Source organism: Carcharodon carcharias, chromosome 20, assembly GCF_017639515.1.
Source record: "Carcharodon carcharias isolate sCarCar2 chromosome 20, sCarCar2.pri, whole genome shotgun sequence".
NCBI classification, from domain to species: Eukaryota; Metazoa; Chordata; class Chondrichthyes; order Lamniformes; family Lamnidae; genus Carcharodon; species Carcharodon carcharias.
In genome coordinates, this window is record NC_054486.1 from 95,901,557 (window position 1) to 95,922,240 (window position 20,684).

At 46.2% G+C, this 20,684-nt stretch overlaps 1 protein-coding gene across 7 annotated transcripts in view; it reads right to left on the reverse strand.

The window, feature by feature from the left end:
- Positions 1-18,303, reverse strand: part of LOC121292261 (B-cell lymphoma/leukemia 11B-like) — a 162,212-nt gene extending 143,909 nt beyond the window's left edge. For 4 of the 7 annotated variants that reach the window (XR_005946247.1, XM_041214054.1, XM_041214051.1 and 1 more), the window contains exons 1-2: positions 18,040-18,303; positions 11,437-11,793 (exon numbers count right to left, since the gene is read on the reverse strand). Coding sequence is in view for 6 of the 7 variants with exons in the window: in XM_041214054.1 (XP_041069988.1) it covers positions 11,437-11,793; positions 18,040-18,094 (412 nt within the window). In the remaining variant the exon portion in view is untranslated. Of the gene's footprint in view, positions 1-11,436; positions 11,794-15,929; positions 16,078-18,039 lie in introns of those variants that run through there. The other 3 variants (XM_041214052.1, XM_041214053.1, XM_041214055.1) reach the window with 3 other exon arrangements.
- Positions 18,304-20,684: the final 2,381 nt, after the last annotated feature.

A 20,684-nucleotide genomic window follows, 5' to 3' on the forward strand; every position in this document is an offset into this window, starting at 1 on the left:
TGGAAACTCTGCCAATGCAATGTAGGCCTTCTGGCAGCACAACTGATAATATCAGCAGTAACCACCAGATAGGTACAGATGCAGTCTGCCATTAACTCAGCCCCAAGAAGCTCCCAGCACTCACCTGTGCAGAGTTAGCTAAACAGCAATACACAACTCTATCTGGGACTCAATATCCCCTAGGTTAGAGAATGAAGATGGGGGGTCGGGGGTGGGAGTTTTGATTTGAAATTTTTGCTTTGCTGACAATGACTGTTTATTGAAATCCAAAAAAAGTTTACTAATCCCGCCATGTCACAAGACATGAAATGGCTTCTTCTCAAGATCAGACCTTCAACCACCCAGTTTAAATGTGAGGAATCTCCAGACAGACCTCTTGACAACAGTCCAACCCAACACTGGATAACCATATGCCCCCACCAGCACTAGGTATTGCTTGCCACTATTACAGCTATTTTTTAATATTTATTCATGGAATGTGGGTGTCACTGGTTAGGTCAGCATTCATTGCCCATCCCTAATTGGCCTTGTGCAGAGGGCATTCTAAGAGCCAACCGCATTGCTGTGGGTCTGGAGTTACATGTAGGCCAGACCAAGTAAGGACTGCAGATTTCCTTCTCTAAGGGACATTAGTGAACCAGATAGGTTTTTACAATGATGATTTCATGGTCGTCATTAGACTTTTAATTCCAGATTTTTATTAGATTCAAATTCCCATCTGCCATGGTGGGGTTCAAACCTGGGTGTCCAGGGCATTACCCTGGGTCCCTGGATTACTAGTCCAGCAACAATACCACTACACCATCGCCTTCCCTTCAAAGAGCAGAATCCATCTCACCACTGTCCTGGCCTATATTTACCTTGCAATTAACATCCCTAACAAACATTATCCGGTCATTTAGTTCACTGCTATTTGAGAGAGCTTGCTATGTGCAAATTGGTTGCCAAATTTCATACATTACAACACTAGTGACTATACTACAAAAGTACTGAGGATAAAAAAGGTGCTGCATGAACGCAAGTCTTTCTTTTCTGTAACAGGCTTCAAACCAGCAGTGTGGATTGGAAGCACACGGGGGTCTGCTGACTCGGTCCCACCATTAACAGAAAAGACCGGTGCTATATTTCCACAGTGCTGTTTGTGTGCCTGTGTCACCTCTCCCCTTGTCAAGTTCTGCAATTGAATCAGCGCCTCAGTCCACGATGTGTGTTTCCATTTAAAAACAAAAGAGACACAGAAAATCTAACTGTGAAAGACTTTGAATCAGTGCCAGGCATGGACGCAGACTGTTGCCAGTTGGACAAGGGCAGCCAGCAAGGGGGCAGAGAGTGTTTTTTTTTAAATCAGTGCCACAGGAAGTTAAAACGTGGCCAGGGAATGGGAGCAACACCAACAACCTGTATCGTTAACAAAGACACCCATCATCTGTGTACCAGGTTCTGAAGGAACAAATATAGACGTTCAACAAAAGCTTGGCCTTAGTACATAAGGCAACACCAAAGCTGTGTAGTCTTAGCACTCAGTACAGCATGCCTTCAAATCAGAAGGGAAACCCTTAAAGAGCTATTCCCTCTTCACATGAATTCAAGGAAAGTGAGTTCCATGTGCCACTTTCTCACATTTAGGCTCAAAAGTTGGGAGCTGTTCCCCATGGATGTCTATTTTAACCCAACATATGGTTCTGGACCGGCAGGCTCATGGGTCTGCGGCACTACAGGTCCGCTACATATGGAACTTAGAGGTCCAAGCACATCAAGTTGACTGAGTTCTTCTCATGAGGCTTGAACAGGCAGAGCGTCTCCCGCTATCCTGTGGAGACTTGACAAACCAAGTGAGCTCTCTGTATGGGACAGCCAGGTTGTAAGTGCACGTGATAACAGATGCCGTGGGATACGAGAATGCAGACACTCTGTCGGACTGGAATAATCAAATAAACCTCACAAATTGTTACTCAATCACTGCTACAGATCCATCCGCCCCAGCACCTCATACCGTCTTCAAGGTATTCAAGGCTTCTCAATTGTAGAATACATGTGCGCTCTATTTTATTTTCTTAAATTTCCAACACCATTCTATTGAAAAGTCAAAGCAAAACAAACTCTTTAGTTTCCCCATCAGAGAGATGGGATACCATGGATCAAAGCCGGGGGTAGAAGAGAAACAGAAACACAAAACCCAAACACAATGGTGACCATCAAACCAGGGCTTCTTCCAGGTGAAGATTTCCAGCAAGTTTTGAGAATCCTCTTCCCTTTTCACATGGATAGTAAAAAACACAGTCAAAGCTGCAATTACATATGAAGTCAATGCAGATCTGGACCCCACCGTACAACCACGTACCTGTCAGTACATCACTTAACATTTTTTTAAATTCTTTCATGGGATGTAGGCGTTGCTAACAAGGCCAAACCAGGTAATGATAGCAGATTTCCTTCCCTAAAGGGGGATGAGTGAACCAGATGGGTTTTTACAACAACTGATGATAGTTGTCATGGTCACCGTTACTGAGACGAGCTTTATATTCCAAATGTATTAATCAAAATTTAAATTCCACAGCTTCCATGGTGGGATTTGAACCCATGTCCCCAGAGCGTTAGCCTGGGCCTCTGTATTACCAGTCCAGTGACACCAATTCCCACTATAGTACCATCACCCCATCAACTGGTGATTGCAACCACCAAGTCTGCACGTGGTGCTGTGTAAGGGGGTGGTGTGATAAACAATCCACATCCAGGCAGACACATAAGTGTCATTTTGAGCAGCATCGGTGGTAGCCATCAGGAGAGCGGGAGCCGGGACTTATTATTTCTTCCACTCTCCTCTCCAGCCATCAACCGAGGAACACTGAGGTCAACAGAAGCAACAGCATCTGATCCAGCCTTTCATCCAGTCTCATTAATCCAAGACCAGTTACCTGTGCTGCATCAACCCTGATTTTAGACCTACAACAAACGCACGCCAACATTTTCTGGTATCAAACCCTGGCAGACTCGTAGCAGAAAAAGCTAATTAGTCTTTACCAGCCCAAAACACTGACCTCCACACACATCCCAATAACGCGAGGCTTCTGCTGAATTCCAGTTGGAATTCATAAGAGCAGAGGGGAAAGAAGAAAGGAAACCGGATTAATAAAAAAAAATCAGATCTTAACCTTTGCCAAACTATGGACAAGGCTGGCAGGAATTTTGGTCATTTGGGGAATCAGTTGCTGATTAAACAGATGGAAATGTCGGAAGTCAAACCATCAGAACTGCAACAATTCATTTGCTTTGTTCCGGGGTTAAGTCAAAAAGGTGATGTGCGATAGTGTTTTCCCACACTGTCAGTGTCTTAAACCCAAACACTGGAAACACTGGGAAGCGTCAGACTGTACCTCCTTCCCTCTTTCCAGAGCCTCTGCATCATTGGATAGTTAACCTTTAGTTTGATTTTGGAAGCAGGGAAGGAGGAGTGGGGTGTTGGAGTGGAGAGAAATAGAGGAAACAGGTCCAATGGGAAATCCAAAGGCTATTAACGTCTCTTTATATTACAATAACGCAGTCAATGACAACCCCTTTCAGGGGCTGAGGGTCAAATAAATAAACTTTCATTTATTTGGCACCTTTCAAGTCTACAGGATGTGCTAAAGGGTTTTACAGCCAACCAATCACGTTTTTTAGTGTAGCCAGCCATTATTATGTAGGCAGACACAACATCCAATTTAAACAAAGCAAGATCCCACAGTCAGCTCTGAGGTAAGCCACTGGACAATTTAGTGTCGGCTGAAGGTTAAATACAAGCCAGCACACCAGAAGAACACCCTTGCTCTTCTTGCAGCGGTGCAAGGGATCTTTTACATCCACCCAACCACAGAGGCAGCTCATCTAAAAGCCGGCACCTCTGACAGAGTTGCACTCCCTTAGACATGAAGTGTCTGCCTGAATCGTGTGCTCAAATCTTTGGATGGAGATTGGAAGCCAATGCCCATCTGTCCAGTGATGTGAGTGACACCCACTGAGCCAAGCTGCCACCTGAAGAGATGCCTTCTGCCAGCAGTTGCAGAGCCACCAGTGTTCTCCACCCCTCAATACAGAAACTGTCTCATGGGGTAGGGTTGCCACCTTCGGACCATGCCCCCGCTGCACATACGCTTGCCAGAAGTGCAGAGGTTCCCTGACCCCTAGCGCCTCGGAGTTGCCCGGCCTCTGAGTGATGAGTAGATGTCTCACCTATTGTTCTTCCAATGTAGAAACTGCAATGCATTAAGAGCAAATTCAACAAGACCATCCCAGAAACTGGATATACAGTCAGAGTGTGTGAAGGGAGAAATGTGAACTGACTAAACTGTAAACTAGCAGCTTTTAAGATTAAATATTTATAATCAGCAAATTCACAATCTTTAGCAGGTGAAAGTTAGGGAGGTGCTGCGGGATGGCCAGACAGTCCCAGGAGTAAATCAGAAGAAAAGCAGTTATTGTTTTTATTGGCAATTTTCTCCCTGGCACACACTGAAGTATGAAGGGGACAAGCCCATCCCCAGCTGCCCTAACAGGTGCCATGGGAAGCAGTGCAAAATGTGGGTCCCTGGCCCTTGTCATTCACTTTACGTGGGCAGGCACTGGGCTGGTAAAATACGTCTGGTACCGTGGCATTCGGAAATCCTCAATCTCTGGTTTGCTGCTGCCATCAAATCAGACTACAAGCTAAGTTTGGGCACCCACAGGAGAACTGAGGCAGCACATCACTTCCCAATTACCAGGATCATTGCCCCCCTCCCCAATCCCGAGGTAATCCAGTCCACTGGGGAGGTGGTGTGAGAGAGGTGTGGGGAGAAGGGGGGGCACAGTGGAGAGAGAAAAACAAAGTCCAAGGAAGGGCACCTTTTTCAAATAAAAAGTTTTTCAAGGACAAAAATTCCACATAGAATTTGCATTCCTAGTCAAATAATACTGCAGCTTTAAACTGAATTAGGTTTCCTGGAAAATGGAAATGAATCAGAACCCTTCCCCCAATTCCGCCCCCTACCCCACCACTCCCCCACCCCACCCCCATACCTTCCCCACATCCTCCCCCACCCAACCACCACATCATCACCACCCCCCCCCAACCCCATCACCTTCCAGGCCAGGCCAGACGGGTTCAAAGTCACATACTGCACCATTTTTAAAGGAGTGAACCACAAGCTTTGCAAGAGTTCACCGATTCCAAGGTTTAACAGTCCAACATCTTCCAAAACAGACTCAATTCTATCTCGTAAAAAATAAAATCGTCTTAATTCCCAGGCAAATATTCCCAACTGTCTTGAAAGAAAAAGCCGCCAGGAGAGTAAATGAATAGGTAATCTCAGTTTTTACATTCTAGGCCTCCAAACAAAAACACACACACACACAAAAAATTATTTTGAAATTTGAGAATGTAATAGCAGGGAGCAGGGGCTGTAATTAAATGGGTGCTGCACGGAGTTCGGTTGACTGTAGCGTATCTGTGCACTTTCTTATTCATCTCAAGATGGCTCAGCCTGTACAGAATAGGGGACGATACAGCAGGTTTTATACAGGACTGGAGGGCTTTGGACGGAGGAGGCGGGCAAAACAGAGATTGGGGGGTGCCTCCGACTGATGAAAACATAAAGAGAGATCAAAGAGTTTTTTTTAAGTTAGTCTAAGATCTCCCATCTGAGCACAGCATCACCCTCCCCTCCCCTCCAGCACCCCCTCCAAGTTAACCATCCCACTCCTGGAGTTCCTAATTACCCCAGACATTTTCAGGAGAATTTTTGAGGGAAACATTTTATTTTCTTCCGCACTGTACGTTTGGATGCTTGATGAAGTAGCTCACAGTGCTGGGGAGTACAAGGGGCACGGAAAACGCAATCTCGGGTGCAATATGGCTGAGGCAGCTCATGGGTGAGGTGGAGGGGGGGGGGATGTGCTGTAGTGGGGTGCTTTGTGAAAATTAGTGCAAGTGTACCCAGGATGGGGAGAAAATCAGCCAGGATTCCCATTCCTTATTCCAAGGACCCTCCATCAATAGCTCCCCCCTACCACAGCTAAGCGCACGCCTGTGAACATCGAAACAGGTTCAGGCTCATGGCCTGCACTGCCTCCCACCGTTGAATATCCTACTAATCTTCGCTTGGTGCTCTTTGAGCACGCAGACAGCCACTTAAGCAAGACAGAAGATTGGTGGAACCTTTCCCCAGGGTTAAGTCACTGAACTTACCAAAGGGTTTGTGTATGTGGGGTTGGGTTTGTGTGTGTGTGTGTGTGTGTGTATCTATCAATGGAGAGAGAGAGATAGAGGGAAGGAGAATGCAGCCCAGTTCCAAGAAGAAACAGAAGTGGGGGGGGGGGAAATTCGAGTAATACCGCCTGCTTTTTCTCCATTTGTGTTTCAAAAGCCACTTGAAACTCAACAGAAAATGCTTTCCGATCTATTGAGTAACAACAAATTCAAGCAAACTCCATCACCGAGCGCCTCTAAAGGCAAACAGTCCCACGTTATGAATCATTTTACGATGTTCCACATGGCCCTTCACCCCCCCCCTCTCAATTTGTTCCCTCCAGTCCCTCCTCTGCAACAGACAGGGAGTAAACTCAAAAAAAACAACCCTTTGAAAAAAGGCAACTAACTCTGTGAAACAGCAAGAGAGAGAGAGAAGAGAATAAAAGAGGGAGATAGATACAGGGATGAAGAAATAGAAAGGGACAGGGAGGGAAAGAGAGAAAGAAAAGAAAAAAAAATGAATCAGCAGGAGAGAGAAAGAGAGAGAGAAATGCAAACTGGCACTGAGACAGCAACAGAGAGACAAACACAGACAGAGACATCAACAGGCACAAACATAGAGCAACTCTTATCAACAGAAACAGAGAAACAAAGGCTGGCGCAGAGGCATGGACAGAGAAGGAAAATGGGATAGACAGATAGATAGACAGAGCTTTTTTGCTTTCCTGTGTCTAATTATGTCCCCTGTAAATAAGTCTCCTTTTTCACCTTTCTGTCTCAGCATGTATATATCAGGGCCACCATGTATAAATAAACTTTGATGTTGAGGCCGGGAATTCAAGCAAAGCTTACTCAAGGCTGGCTATGTTCCACTGCACTGACTGGTGGGGCTAAGCTGCAGAGCTATCATGCAATCAAGGGGCTTGGAATACAGCAGTAACTGTGGGAGCAGAACACGGGCTGTTTAGACACATATGGGGTTCAACTTGGCCAAGTTTTACTTTCAGTTCTGAAATGCAATTTGCAAAGACAAATAGCACGAATCAGATGTTTCTGGTGTGCACCAGAAATGTGCCAGGGTTCCCAACTGTGTCCAGACAAGGCAAGCAGAGTATAAATCATAAGGCTGCATCAGAGCCTTGATGTGTGTGTATAAATGTGTCTGTGTGAGTATGAGCACATTTGTGAAAGAGCATGCATATGTAGCATGTGTGTGGCTGTGTGTCAAGGTAAGTCTCTCTGAGTTTGAGAGTGTGTGTGGGTGAGAGGGGGGGAAAGAGAGAGGGGGGAAAGAGAGAGAGAGAGCACGAGAGAGAGATCACACATATGTAAGCATGTGTCTGTGAGAATGTCCATGTCTACATACATCCTAATGTCCTTTAAGGGAAGAAATCTGCCATCCTTACCTGGTCTGGCCTACACGTGGCTCCAGACCCTTAGCAATGTGGTTGACTCTTAACTGCCCTTTGAAATGGCCTAGCCAGCCACTCAGTTTAAGGGTAATTAGGGATGGGCAACAAATACTGGCCTTGCCAGTGATGCCCACATTCCATGAAAGAATAAAGAATATGTGGGTGTGAATACACACATAAGCACGCATTTGTATATTTGCATGAACGTGCATGGCTCTGTGGGTACATCTGTGTATGAGTGTGAGTGTGTGTATGTGTGAGAGAGAGAGCGAGCAAGCATATGTAAGCCTGTGTCTATGAATATGTCTGTGTGTATGCGCATGGATACATGCAGAAAGGGGCACACCCAGGAACACAGCAGATTTCTTACAATCAGAGCTATCATGCAATCAAGGGGCTTGGAATACAGCAGTAACTGTGGGAACACGGGCTGTTTAGACACATGTGGGGTTCAACTTGGCCAAGTTTTACTTTCAGTTCTGAACCCACAATCTTATCCTATTTGTTCAAGTGCAGCCACAGCACAAAGGAAGTAGCCCCATCAGTGAAGCAAGGTGTAAGCAAGCACAACAGGAACACTGCGTGTCAAATCAAATAATAAGAGACTGAATCACACGGCAGGTGCTGGCACATTTCCACAGCTATATTTCCAAAGTTCTGTAAAAATATTTTTCCCTACATCACTGTAAACAAATAGACGCAATATAGTGCTGAGCACCAAACTGTATCTGACATCCAACAACAGACTGCATTTTAAATACAAAATGACTTTCCTTGGACAAAGTGCATCCCTGCGGTGTTGACATCCCTCATTTCCTGCTGAATTCCTAACTCCTAAACTGATCCCAGCTTCAAAAGGTGGATGTCTAGATATTAGGATACTCTCCAATTCGCAATAATTAAAGTCCTTCTGTTTAATTCCCTGGAGCGATAATCTACAGCAATGGCAAATTATGGGAGAACACTTTGGAGAAAGTGGTGAGGGAGGAATGGCAGAACTAGCGGCAGCATCACAATAATTAGCCTGCTTTAACACTTCATTTCATAAAATTTATTTCATTAAAGAAAAGTAGCGATTAGACAGTTTCATCTCCTTTGTGAAAGCCTGGAATTTGCTGTTGACAGTTATCAGATTTCTCTGTCTCAATACAAGCATTTTTAGCTTTAAAAAAAACAAATTTGTCTTTCTTAAACTAAAAACGTTTGCATGATGTCAATTAGTGAAAAACTTGAAACCATTTTTTTTAAACTGTTGCTTTCTACTCTGAGTTGCTTTTTCATTTTTTTTGAAAAAAAGGACACCCCGTGAGTCTAAGGCAAACCATTACAAACAAAAACACTGGGCTTGTGAGTTCTCTGACTGCCAAATGCATCAAAGGGAAGTAAAGAGGGCCATTCTGTTTTCATTATAACTTTGGGATTTCTGGATAAGCCCCTCACCCGTAGACACTAAATCTGCCTGGTACCCCACCCACTCTTTTCAACTTAACAAAACGGCCCACCAACAGGTTCTTAGGGTGGTGGGGAGAAAGAGGGAGAGAGGCAATGACATGCGAATGTGTGTGTGTGACAGAGAGGGGCAGAGAGAACGGGGAGAAGGCAAGGATGTATCTGCGTGCTTGCATGAGTAACTAACAGACATAAAAGGGGAGAAGGTAATTAAGGGTATATGTGTGTGCGCATGAGCGTCAGGGGTGGAAAGAAACTGCAAGAGGGTGTGTGTGTATGTGTGGGACAGAGAGAGAGAGAGAGAGAGAGATGGGGGAAAGGAGGGAAGGAGAGAGAGGGGGTGGTGAATTGGCTATGATATGTATGTTTGCATGTGAGGGGTCAGGGAGAGGGTACATAGATGATGTGAAAGAGTTAAACGTATCACACTGTCTTAAGCACAGGCTCAAGTCACCGATTCACTGATTTTCTGTTTGCAGACCCCGATAAGCATCAGAGGTTTGCTAATTGCAGTGAAAAAACAAAACGAGACAGGTACTCCACCACTCCCAATATTACTTGCAAATTTATAACTCCACACTCCACAGCAAAGACCAAAATAACCCATCTTTCATTCCACTTCATACAATGAATATGCTGCAAACTTCAAAAACAAAAATTCTATAACATTCCAATTTATAGTAAATTTTTTACAATAGGAGCATCAGACTTTGGAGCAGGAGTAGGCCACTCAGCCCTTCGAGCCTGCTCCACCATTCAACAAGGTCATGGCCAAACTGGTTATGTCTCAACTCTTTTTTTCCTTTAAAGAACATTCTAACATACGAACAAATGTCTACACTCACAACGATGCTAATAATCCCTATAGAAGCTTTAAAAAAAACGAAGATATATTACACTTTTTTTTTAAAAAGTGGCATTCTGCTAGAGGAGTTTCTGGATGAAGAGTGCAGAAGTCCACAGCAATGTGTGGAGTCTTTTGTTTAAACTTCTGCGATTTGCTGTTTAGTGACATTCTGCAAGATAAGCCAGCACACACTTCTTACGTAAGAGAACAACGCAGACAAACGTGTACTCCTGAGCGGATACACGCACGTGCAGCACAAGAAAAGCAAAGCGGTCCTGATCACAACAGCCTGAAAAACCTCAAGCGAGTCAGTGAATCACCCACTACCAAACTTCACCCCATGGGACAGCTCACTGGTTTTGAAGAATGTGTACTTAAGATGGTGAGAGCGTAGATTGACCGTGCCATGTCACCTTTCCTTGGTCAATCCAAATGCCACCCTGGGGGCTGTTTGTTTTCCTCCGCCACCAACCCCCACAACAAATCACCAGATGTTCAGCGCATCCAATTTCACAAATTGTTATATGTAGGATCTGAAATTACAGTCTAACTGCAGATTTCTAGTCCAGTACCATAATCACTCAACCATTCCCCTAAAGACTTGCAGGTTACAAGCCCAGCTTGAAAACAGTGTCAACATCGACATGCAACCATCCAGCTTAGGCCTAACTTTTGTTTACTTATAGTTTTTTTTTGTTGAATGAAGTTTAAGTTTTCACTCCTGGTCAGGCAAAGCTTTCACTGGGGGCAGGGGCAGGGGCAGGGGCAGGGGCAGGGAGGAAAGATAGAGCTGAAATCCCAGTTGATATTTCAGCCAACACAATGCCAGTCTCTCCTTTTAGGTTCTGAATGCAACCTGCGAATTCTTTTATTCCTCCTGTAAAATCAGTCCCCACATGACAGCAAACAAGAATCAGTACTGGCACTTTTAAAAAAAAATGCACACGCACACAATCAGTATCCTATTAACCCCTAAAGCACCAAGCATCACGTCACCACTTACTGATTTAAACTCAGCACTGTTAACAGTTAAAGCAATCCCTTCTCTAGGAGTTACACTGAAAAATGTGCAGGCATCCCAGGAGCCCTCTCTGTAGTGACAGCAATGAAATTATGTATAAAAACAGCAAGCTCTGAAAATGCTTAAAATAAAAACACACAAAGGGCCAACTGTACCTCCTCCTATCTATTTATAGTATGTATGTGTGTGTGTGTGCGTGTGTGTGTGAGACAATTCTCTTGATACATGCTATATACAGTGTAGGTAGGAACATGGGAAAGCAACTGCACATCAGACAGACACGTTTTCCTTTTCCCTGTGTATTTTTAGGCTCTATACAGATTGAGGAGAGTAGGAAATTCTGAAAAGCCCATGAAGGTTTAAAGTAAAATGCTGCATCTACCTGAAGAGGTGGAGTGGGGACAGGGGGAACTATCACTGTGACTGTACCCACATGTTAATCCGTACTGAGGAACAAACACAGAGGAATTATCAGTACGTTGAGTGGTACCAGACGCATTACCTCCTGCAAGGTTCTCCTGCTTCGGGCAAATTCCTTTCGTAGGCGTTAGCAGCCTGTCATCTTCCTCGGGTGTGACTTGGATGCCGATTTCGACGGGCTCAGACACTCTCCTGGGCTCCGGGTGTGGGGGAGAGGGGCTACGTTTATCCACTGGCTTCTCGAAGCAGATGCCTGCGCCGTTGCACTGCTTCCTCTTGTGTTCGATAAAGACGAGAATGTCGGCCAGCGGGAAGTGCGCCTGGCATTGCCCGCAGGTCAGCAGGTCGTGGTCTCCACCGCTGCCAACGCCACTGCCCGGCCCAGCCATGACCGCGTCCTCTTCGTCCGTACTCGCCGTCTCCACATGGTCAGCCTCTGCTTCGCGCAGTAACAGAGAGAGAGAGAGAGAGAGAGAGAGAGAAAAGGAGAGGCTGCTTTTAGCTGGAGTTTCATTGTATAACACCGTCCCCCATTTATAAGTTTGCATACAATTTTTAAATTGCACAGAAGGTCAGACATGAGCTCCAAACTCTACTGGCCCCTTCCTCAGCTCAAACAAATGTTTTTTTTTAAATTTTGCAATCATGAAATAAGGAAGTTGCAAGAAGGAAAAAACCCAAAAGCAGAGCCAGGAAAGCATTTTCTTTATTTTTTTATATATATATATATATCTTTGCACCTTGCACACAGCAGTCAGTGAAACAAGACACAGGGAACCAGATAGAAGGTACTCAGGCACAACTCTATATGAAAAAAAAAAGACCTACAAAAAAGGACCTTTTCTAACATGAGCACCCTGGACTATCTGAAATCCAGATAAATTCGTCGATGATACCTCTGCCTCATTCAGATTAATTTCACGTTTACTGATATACTGGCTTGGGGCTTATTCCTGTGTTAAATATGGGAGTCATTCACTAAACCCAAGGTTGATTATATTTCAGAGGTAAGTGGGCTCAACAGCTAAGATGCACCCCACCCCCCCCCCCTCCCGCCACCACACCCACCCTGCCCCTCCCCAAAATCTGCATTATAAACCTGTGTGGATTTAGTGACAAGTCAACGTTCAGTTGTACCACGAGCGGGGTGTAATCAAGGAGAACAATTTTCTCTCCCTCAGAACCAAAAATAAGAGCTTAATGTCAAGAAGCACAATTTTAAGATGAAAACACCACAACTGGTGGTTTACGGGGCCCTTTGTTAAGCTGGAGATAACGCTGTTACAGTCCTTCTTTAAAACGATTACCAATTTTATTTTTGCCTCCATGCAAATAAACTGGACAAGTCATTTCATCTAGTTACACTGCTGAGTGGGGACATCACATTGAAATTTTGTATTCAGGTTTCTACATTGATAGGTACAATTAACAAGCAGGGACAACAAAGGGGGAGAAGGAGAGAAGGGGGGAGAGAGAGAGAGAGGGAGAGAGATTGGGAAGACAAAGCATGAATAGGAATGTTCTGATTCATCTGCCTCCTTTCAGCTCCCCGGCTATTGTACCGACAAGCACGTAACATTTTAGTGCTCTCCACAGACAGTCGCTCAAAGTTTAACAACTTGCTCTGACACAGGATTACAAGAAGCCTCATTATTTCAGTGATATGATTTTTTTTTGCATCATTTGAAAACCCTTAACAGGTTCTCAAGGAATATTAATCAGCAGCAAAACTGATCCAACAAACTGGAGTGTACAAATAGATTTGTACAGACAGAGCAGTCTTGTTTATTTACAGAAAACAAAACCCTATATAAGTCTGAATGAGCGGCATATATTTCTCACTCACAACAACATGCAATGCAACCGTGAGATAATACCAGCACTCCACGCAACAAAAAAAAATCTGCATTTGATTCATAAAATAAAACATACAATATTTAATATCAGAAGACACAGAAAAAGGCAAATAGACTCTGTGATTGTTCTATCATTAATCAATCCTCACATCTGCTGTCACTTTAGCAAGAAAATGATGATATTCATCTAACCTACTCATTGACGTGTGTACAACTGCTGAAGTGTATCCCCTCTGCTTTAATTTATTTCTAAATAACTTGCTTAAGGCACTTTTTGTTTTATTCCTGGGTTTTACGATCACAAAAACAATGGACGGGTTGACGCTCGGAAGCCTTTCGCTTCTGTAAAAGTCGAAGTGCTCTCTCTCTCTCTCTCTCTTTCATCATTGGCCTGGGCTTTTGCTAGTTTAAGGAAACCCACAATAAAACAAACACACACAATCTCAATTTGTCTTAAATGCCTGCTATCGCGAAGTTGAACATATATTTTTTAAAATTAATGCATTTATTGCTTTCAAACACAGCTCTCTCTTCCTCCCCCCCCCACCAGAATATCCACAGTGAAAGTAAACCAGATCACTGCAGCATCCTAAATATTTTTGAAGATATGGCAAACATTTGTCTCCCCAGCCATACACATGCATATACACAAACACAACAGATATCTTTCTCTTTTAAAAGGACAGGACGATGCATTTCACATTTTCATTATGTGGTGCTCTACAGTGTTTAAATTAATTCAAATAAGAACAATATCAAAAAAATTGCTTTTGGATGTTTCAGTCCATTATTTTAATTACAATCTCTCCACCACCCCCCACCCCCCAACCCCCTCACCCCAACCGCTGTCTGTGAAATGATTGAAATTCCACCCAAAGATCAATACAGTCTTTTAGGGCTTTCACCAAACTGATTCTAATTGTGCTGTGCCAGAAGTTGATATACAGAGATATATATTATATATATATATACACACACATATATACTTGAATTGCAGAAGGTAGCATAAGCATTCTCAGAAATAAAAATTTAGCTCGGAAATAAAATATATCACACCGAGGGAAGTGCAACAGTGGAATGAATGCTGCAGCAAATGCTTTATACTTGGAAGAAGTGTATATAATGTACGGTGTGGCAGTAGTTAGTGTACAGGTAATGGGACTGGTCACCAGAGCAGGCTTCCGGACTCGCAGGCATTGATGAGTTGACTTAGAGCGCCCCCTCGTGGCGGCCGAGCGTTACTGCAGTCCCCCCAGCGCGGGACCCACGCGCTTTAAGTTGGAATCCTGGACAAAGTTTATTACAATTACAACTATCTTTAAATCTGACTCATTACCGTCGGTGCATTTGTTTATTTGCTAAGTTTTTTTTTCTTGCAAAGCAGACGTAGGATGCACACTTCCTCACTGCATTGCAAAGCAAAAGCACTATCCATCCCAACTTGAATGGGAATTTCAAGCACACACACACACACTGTCTCTCTCTCTCACTCTGCCCCAACCTCCTCCTCCTCCACCCCAGTCAAACCCTTTATTCAATAACAAAGGCAGCCAAGGAGTCTAACTCAGACCCAGTGCAAGCCCAAGTTCAATGTCTAACCCTCCTGCGTCCCTGCAGCCGCTCAGTAACCAACCAGCCCTGCAACATGGGACTTCAACATTGAGGAAAAAATAGAAGTCTAAACACATGCCAAAAAAAATATATACATATTGTAGACTGAATTTTAAATCGCTCCCTCTCTCTCCGCAACCACTCCCCCCCCCCCCCCCCCCCAACGCATCGACTGCCCGGCGACTGTGTAGCAAGCAGCGATTTATTAATGGGTAAACTGAAAGCACTTAGATTGTATCCTGCAATGTCCAGCGGGTGGATGCAAGTTGTGGATTGCATTAAGTGGCATTAAAACGCGGTCAGTGTCCGCACACGGCGCAAATAAATAAGAAGGGGGGGGGGTTGGATTTGCAATCGGGCTTCTGGCATTCATTCTCTGTCACTGGAGAAAGGTATGGAGAAGAGAGCGCGAGTTTCCCCCACACATTCCCAAGCCGGGATAGACAGCGAGAGAAGAGCAAGCTCCGGGGGGGGGGGGGTGGAATAAAAACCAAAATACCTCCTCACGCAATTATGCATTAAAATAAATGCAATCTCGGAAGGGGGGGGGGGAAGAGGAACGTGCATTTCGATTTACCATCAGTTAATTATTTTTTTTAATTTAACAAAAAAGATCCATTCACTGGGTCAGGGGCGGAATCATTTATAGAATTTAAAAAAAACCTTTATTTTTCCCCCCTCCCCTTTTTAACCTCCACCACCCACCCACCCCCCCCAAAAGAATATCACCGCTGTCCAAAATAAAGAATTGCAAATGTCTCACATGCATTTACCTTTTTAACGAGTTACAGGATCTCTCAAATCAGAGAAGTGTGCGCTTTTTTTTGCCACTCATAAAGACAGCAACATGCAAGGAGCGTGTATTTAACACACACGCAGATATGCATAATATATAAATTGGAAATAATAATAATAATAAATGGAAGAAAAAACGCACTGGATTTATCCATTTCGGAAGTCCGAGCATGTTCTCTTTTTCATTTTGGTTGCATGAAAGAAAAGTGACCAATATCTCCAAAGCCAACATGCATGCGAACCCCCCCCCCCCCCTCCTCTCTCTCTCTCTCTCTCCAAGAATCCCAGTCGTATTCAAAGAAAACGCATTTACCTTTCTCTCTCTCTTTTTTTGCAGTTTGCAAGAAAAATGGAACCGCTCTTCATTGAAAAGAAAATGATATTCCGACCTTTGCACGGACAGAAGCAATGGGAGAAGTGGAGAGTGAGGTTGTTGTGGGGGGGGGAGAGAAGGAGGAGGAGGTGGTTTTTGGGGGGGGTGGTGGTGATGGCGGGGTGTGTGTGGGGTGGGTGTGGGGGGGGGGAAAGAATAACATTATTGCTTTTCTTTCCATGCGAATAAAATAAGAAGATCCGATTGCAAATCATTATTTCCAAAGTGGTGGTGGGGGTGGGGGTGGGGGGGGGGGGGGAGAGAAAGAGAAAAAAAAGGAAGAAAAATAAAAAAAAACATCTCCGCAATTTCTGTGCTAAAATAAAATCCTTCCTTAACCAACTACCCAACACACCAACCCCCAACCCCCCCCCCAATAAATAATAATAATGAGAAGCGAGACCTGATCGCTTGTTTGCAAAGGAAAGAGGTGGAGAGAGAGTGAGAGAGAGGGGGGTGGTTGCTTTTAGATCGCAGGCTCTCTCTGCAGCGGAGCGCATTTATGCTCTTTTTTATCCAAATATATATATAACTTCGGGGAGGGGGAAGAATATATTTATTTAAATTCTTTTAAGCAGAATAAAAAAACCATAAATATTCCGACTTTCTCCTTATTTGGCCACGTTTGGAACGTTGCGATCCGCCGCGTTCCATCCCCTCTCTCTCTCTCGCGCTCGCGCTCGCGCTGGGTCCGCTCCACGCGCCACTTGCAACTTTTCAAATTTCTTTTCACCTTCTCCCTCCCTCTCTCTCTCTCTCTCTCTCTCTGTCTCTCTCTCTCTTCCCCCAACCTACCAACCCCAACCAGTTTCAAAAAGAAAATTAAAGCCCAAAAAAAACGGACCCCCGCGCAACGATCAATGCAAAGAAAGAACTCCAACGCACTGCTGCACAAACTTTTCCACCCCCCAAAAAAAAAACAAATCTTTCTCTTACTCTCTCTCTCTCTTCCTCTCCCCCTCACACTCTCTCACTCATTCATTCACTCTCTTTTACCTCTCCCCCCCCCCCTCCCTCCCTCCCTCCCTCCCCAAACTCTCTCTCCCTCTCTCTCCATCCAACTCCAAAGTAGTCGTAGTGGTGAAGGGGAGAAGGAGGAGGTGAGGTGAAAAAAGAGAGAGAGAGAGAGAGGGGGGGGGGGGGGAAGCGAAAAAAAACAACAAACACACACACAAAATATAAAGAAAAATGCAAAAGCAAAATAATCATTTTCAACTTCTCCAATAAATGTTGCAAAGCGAAATTAAAACAGAGACAGAGAGAGACCCGCTTGTGACACTTCTCCTTATGAACGAAAAAACAAAATAGATGCACATGCACGGGAGAGCATTTATTTTTCGAAATAAATGTACCCCCACCAGCACCACCAACCCCCCCCCCCTCCCACCCACCCCGCACACAAAAAAAACAAGTAAAAAAAAAAGGGAGAGAAAACAAAAATACATCACATTTGCTTAAAAAAAAAAGAGAGCGAGAAAACCGCGTTGCGAATTTCACAAACCGACTGGAGATCTTCAATGATTTGGCTCCTCAAAATAAAACTCCGCAGAATTTTAAAAGTCTCTCGGTGGGTTTGTTGTCATCCTGGGCAATTCCACCTCCAACATTATTCAAAATACAACACAGTGCAACCCTCCAAAAGATAAATATTACGCTCTTAACGATTTATATACACACACACACACATATATCTATATCTATGTACGGTTTACATACAAATTCAAAGAGAAAAAGAGAGAAAACATTCTTTTCTTCCAATTTTTTTTTACAAAATAAATAAAACACCAGGAAAAAAAATTGTTTTTTAAATTTATTTTTTTTTAAAATTTCCCTCCTCCTCCCCCCCCCCCTCCTCCTCCTCCTCCCTCCCCAAGTTGTGTGGGGTGGGGGGGGGTGGTGGTGGTGGTGGTGGGGTGGTGGGGGGGTGGGGGGTTTAAAATAAAAGAGAGAAGAGAGAGGCAAAAAAAAAAAAGAGGGTTGTTTTATTTAATTATCTTTTATTTTATTTTATTTTAATTTAAAAATTTTTTTTTTTTGAATGGTTACTTACGCGAAAATTCCCTTTTACTTAAATGCTGAGGGTTGCCTTGCTTGCGGCGAGACATAGTCGGTCACATCTGGAGCGGAAAGCCGGAGACTCCAGAGAAAAATATCTTCATCAGAGCCCCTGACAGAAAATAAATTGGAAATAATGCAAAGATGGCGGATGGAGATGGATTATGGGATGGCCGTCAGAGAGAGAGAGAGAGAGAGAGAGAGAGAGAGCAGCTATCACACACACACACACACACACTCACACATTACACACACTCACACTATTACAGCAGCAAACACACACACACACACACACACACACTCCCCCCCTCCCCTCCCCTCCCCCCACCCCCTCCTTCTCCTCCTCCCCCTCCTCCTCCTCCTCCTCCACACACACACACACACACACACAAACAAACAAACGCACAGGCAACACAGTCAAGTTCAAGTGCGGACGTGACGCGCCCGCCCGCCTGCCCGCCCGCGAACTTGAACGTCAAAAAAAAAAAGCCGATGGAATTGGCCGCCAGCTCGATGGGGGCTACTACTGGCCGCCTCATCGCACTGTAGGAGCGAGCACCGGGAGCGCTCGCCGCCCGCCGCCCGCCGCCCGCCGCCCACCACCATCCACCTCTTCCCCCCACCCCCACCCCCACCACCCACCTCTCCTCACCCACCACCACCCCACCTTCACACCCTCACTCACACGCACACACACACACCCGCACCCGCACCTCCCCAACTACTCGCTTCGCCCGGGCTGGACCTGAGCAGCAACACCCCTGATCTCACCTCCCCTCTCTCTCTCTCTCTCTCTCCATCCCCCCACTCATCTACCTCCTCCCTCCCTCTGTCTCCCCATCCTCTCTTCCCCTCCCCATCTCTCTCCCCTTCCTCTTCTCCCACATCGTCTCCCCTCCCTCCCGCTCTTTCTCCCCACCCTCTCTTTCTCACCATCCCTCCCTCTCTCCCTCCCTCCCTCTCACATCCCTCTCGTCATCCCTCTTGGCTCCCTCTCCCTCCCTCTCACCCTACCTCTCACCCTACCCTCCCTCCCCGCTTTCACAGTCTCTCCCCACTCTCACCCTCCCCTCCCCGTTCTCACCCTCCCCATTCTCACCCTCCCCTCCCTCCGCGTTCTCACCCTCCCCTCCCTTCCCATTCTCACACTCCCCTCCTTTCCCTCCCTCCCCTTCCTCCCCGTTCTCACCCTCTCCTTCTCACCCTCTCTCCCCATTCTCACCCTCCCTCCCCTCCCCTCCCTCCCCATTCTCACCCTCCCCTCCCTCCCCATTCTCACCCTCCCCTCCCTCCCTCCCCGTTCTCACCCTCCCCTCCCTCCCCATTCTCACCCTCCTCTCCCTCCCCATTCTCACCCTCCCCACCCTCCCCCTCCACTCCTTCCCCTCCCTGCCCCTTCTCTCTCCCCCCTTCTCTCGCCCCCCACTCTCCTCTCTCCCCCCACCCTTCTCTCTCCCTTCACTCTCCTCTCTCCCCCCACCCTTCTCTCTCCCTCCATCCTCCTTCTCTCTCCCCACCCTTCTCTCTCCCTCCATCCTCCTTCTCTCTCCCCCCACCCTCCTTCTCTCTCCCTCTCTCTCCTGGCTCTTTCTCACCATCCCTCCCTCTCCACTCCTCCTCTCCCTCTCCCCTGCTTCTCTCTCCCTCCCTCTTCCTCCCTCCCTCTCTCTCTCTCTCTTTCCCCCACTCCTCCCTCCAGTTCTCCCCCCCTCACTCTCTCCCCCTCCCTCCCGCTCTCTCCCCCTCCTCCTCCCTCCCGCTCTTTCCCCCCTCCCGCTCTTCCCCCCCCGCTCTCTCACCCCCCTCCATCCCGCTCTCTCTTCCCGCTCTCTCTTCCCCCTCCGTCCCTCTCTCCCTCCCCCTCCCTCCCGCTCTCCCTCTCTGTCCCTCCCGCTCTCCCTCCCCCTCCCTCCCGCTCTCCCTCCCCCTCCCTCCCTCTCTCCCTCTCCCTCCCTCCCACTCTCTCCCCCTCCCTCCCTCCCGCTCTCTCCCCCTCCCTCCCTCCCGCTCTCTCTCCCCCTCCCTCCCTCCCACTCTCTCTCCCCCTCCCTCCCTCCCACTCTCTCTCCCCCTCCCTCCCCCTGCCGCTCTCTCACCCCCCCACCCACTTTCATCCCCCCACCTCCCACTCTCTTCTCCCCGACCTCCCGCTCTCTTCCCCCCGACCTCCCGCTCTCTTCCCCCCCACCTCCCACTCTCTCCCCCTCCCTGGCTCATGCTCTCCTCCTCCCTCTCTCCCTCTTCCTCTTTCTCCCTCTCCCCACCCTCACCCCCACCCTCTCCCTCCCCTCCTTCCCTCCCCTTCCTTCCCCCTCCCTCCCCTTCCCTACCCCCTTTCTCTCTCCCCCTCCTCCTCTCTCCCCCCATCCCTCTCCCTCCCCCTTCCTCCCTTTTCTCCCTCCCTCTCTCTTTTCCAAAAAAACAATCACCCCCCACTCCACACAACAAATGCACTTTTTCATCCCTGGGTGGTAAAAATAATCTTCCCTTTTATTTCAGTATCTTTTGCAAGTTGCACGCATATTTTCTTTTAAAAAAAACATTTTTAATCGCTAGAAAAAAAATTCCCTTTTATTGTCTCCTCTGCAATTCGCATGTTATCCTTTAAAAAGTGGCATTTTTTCTTCGAAGTATATGTAA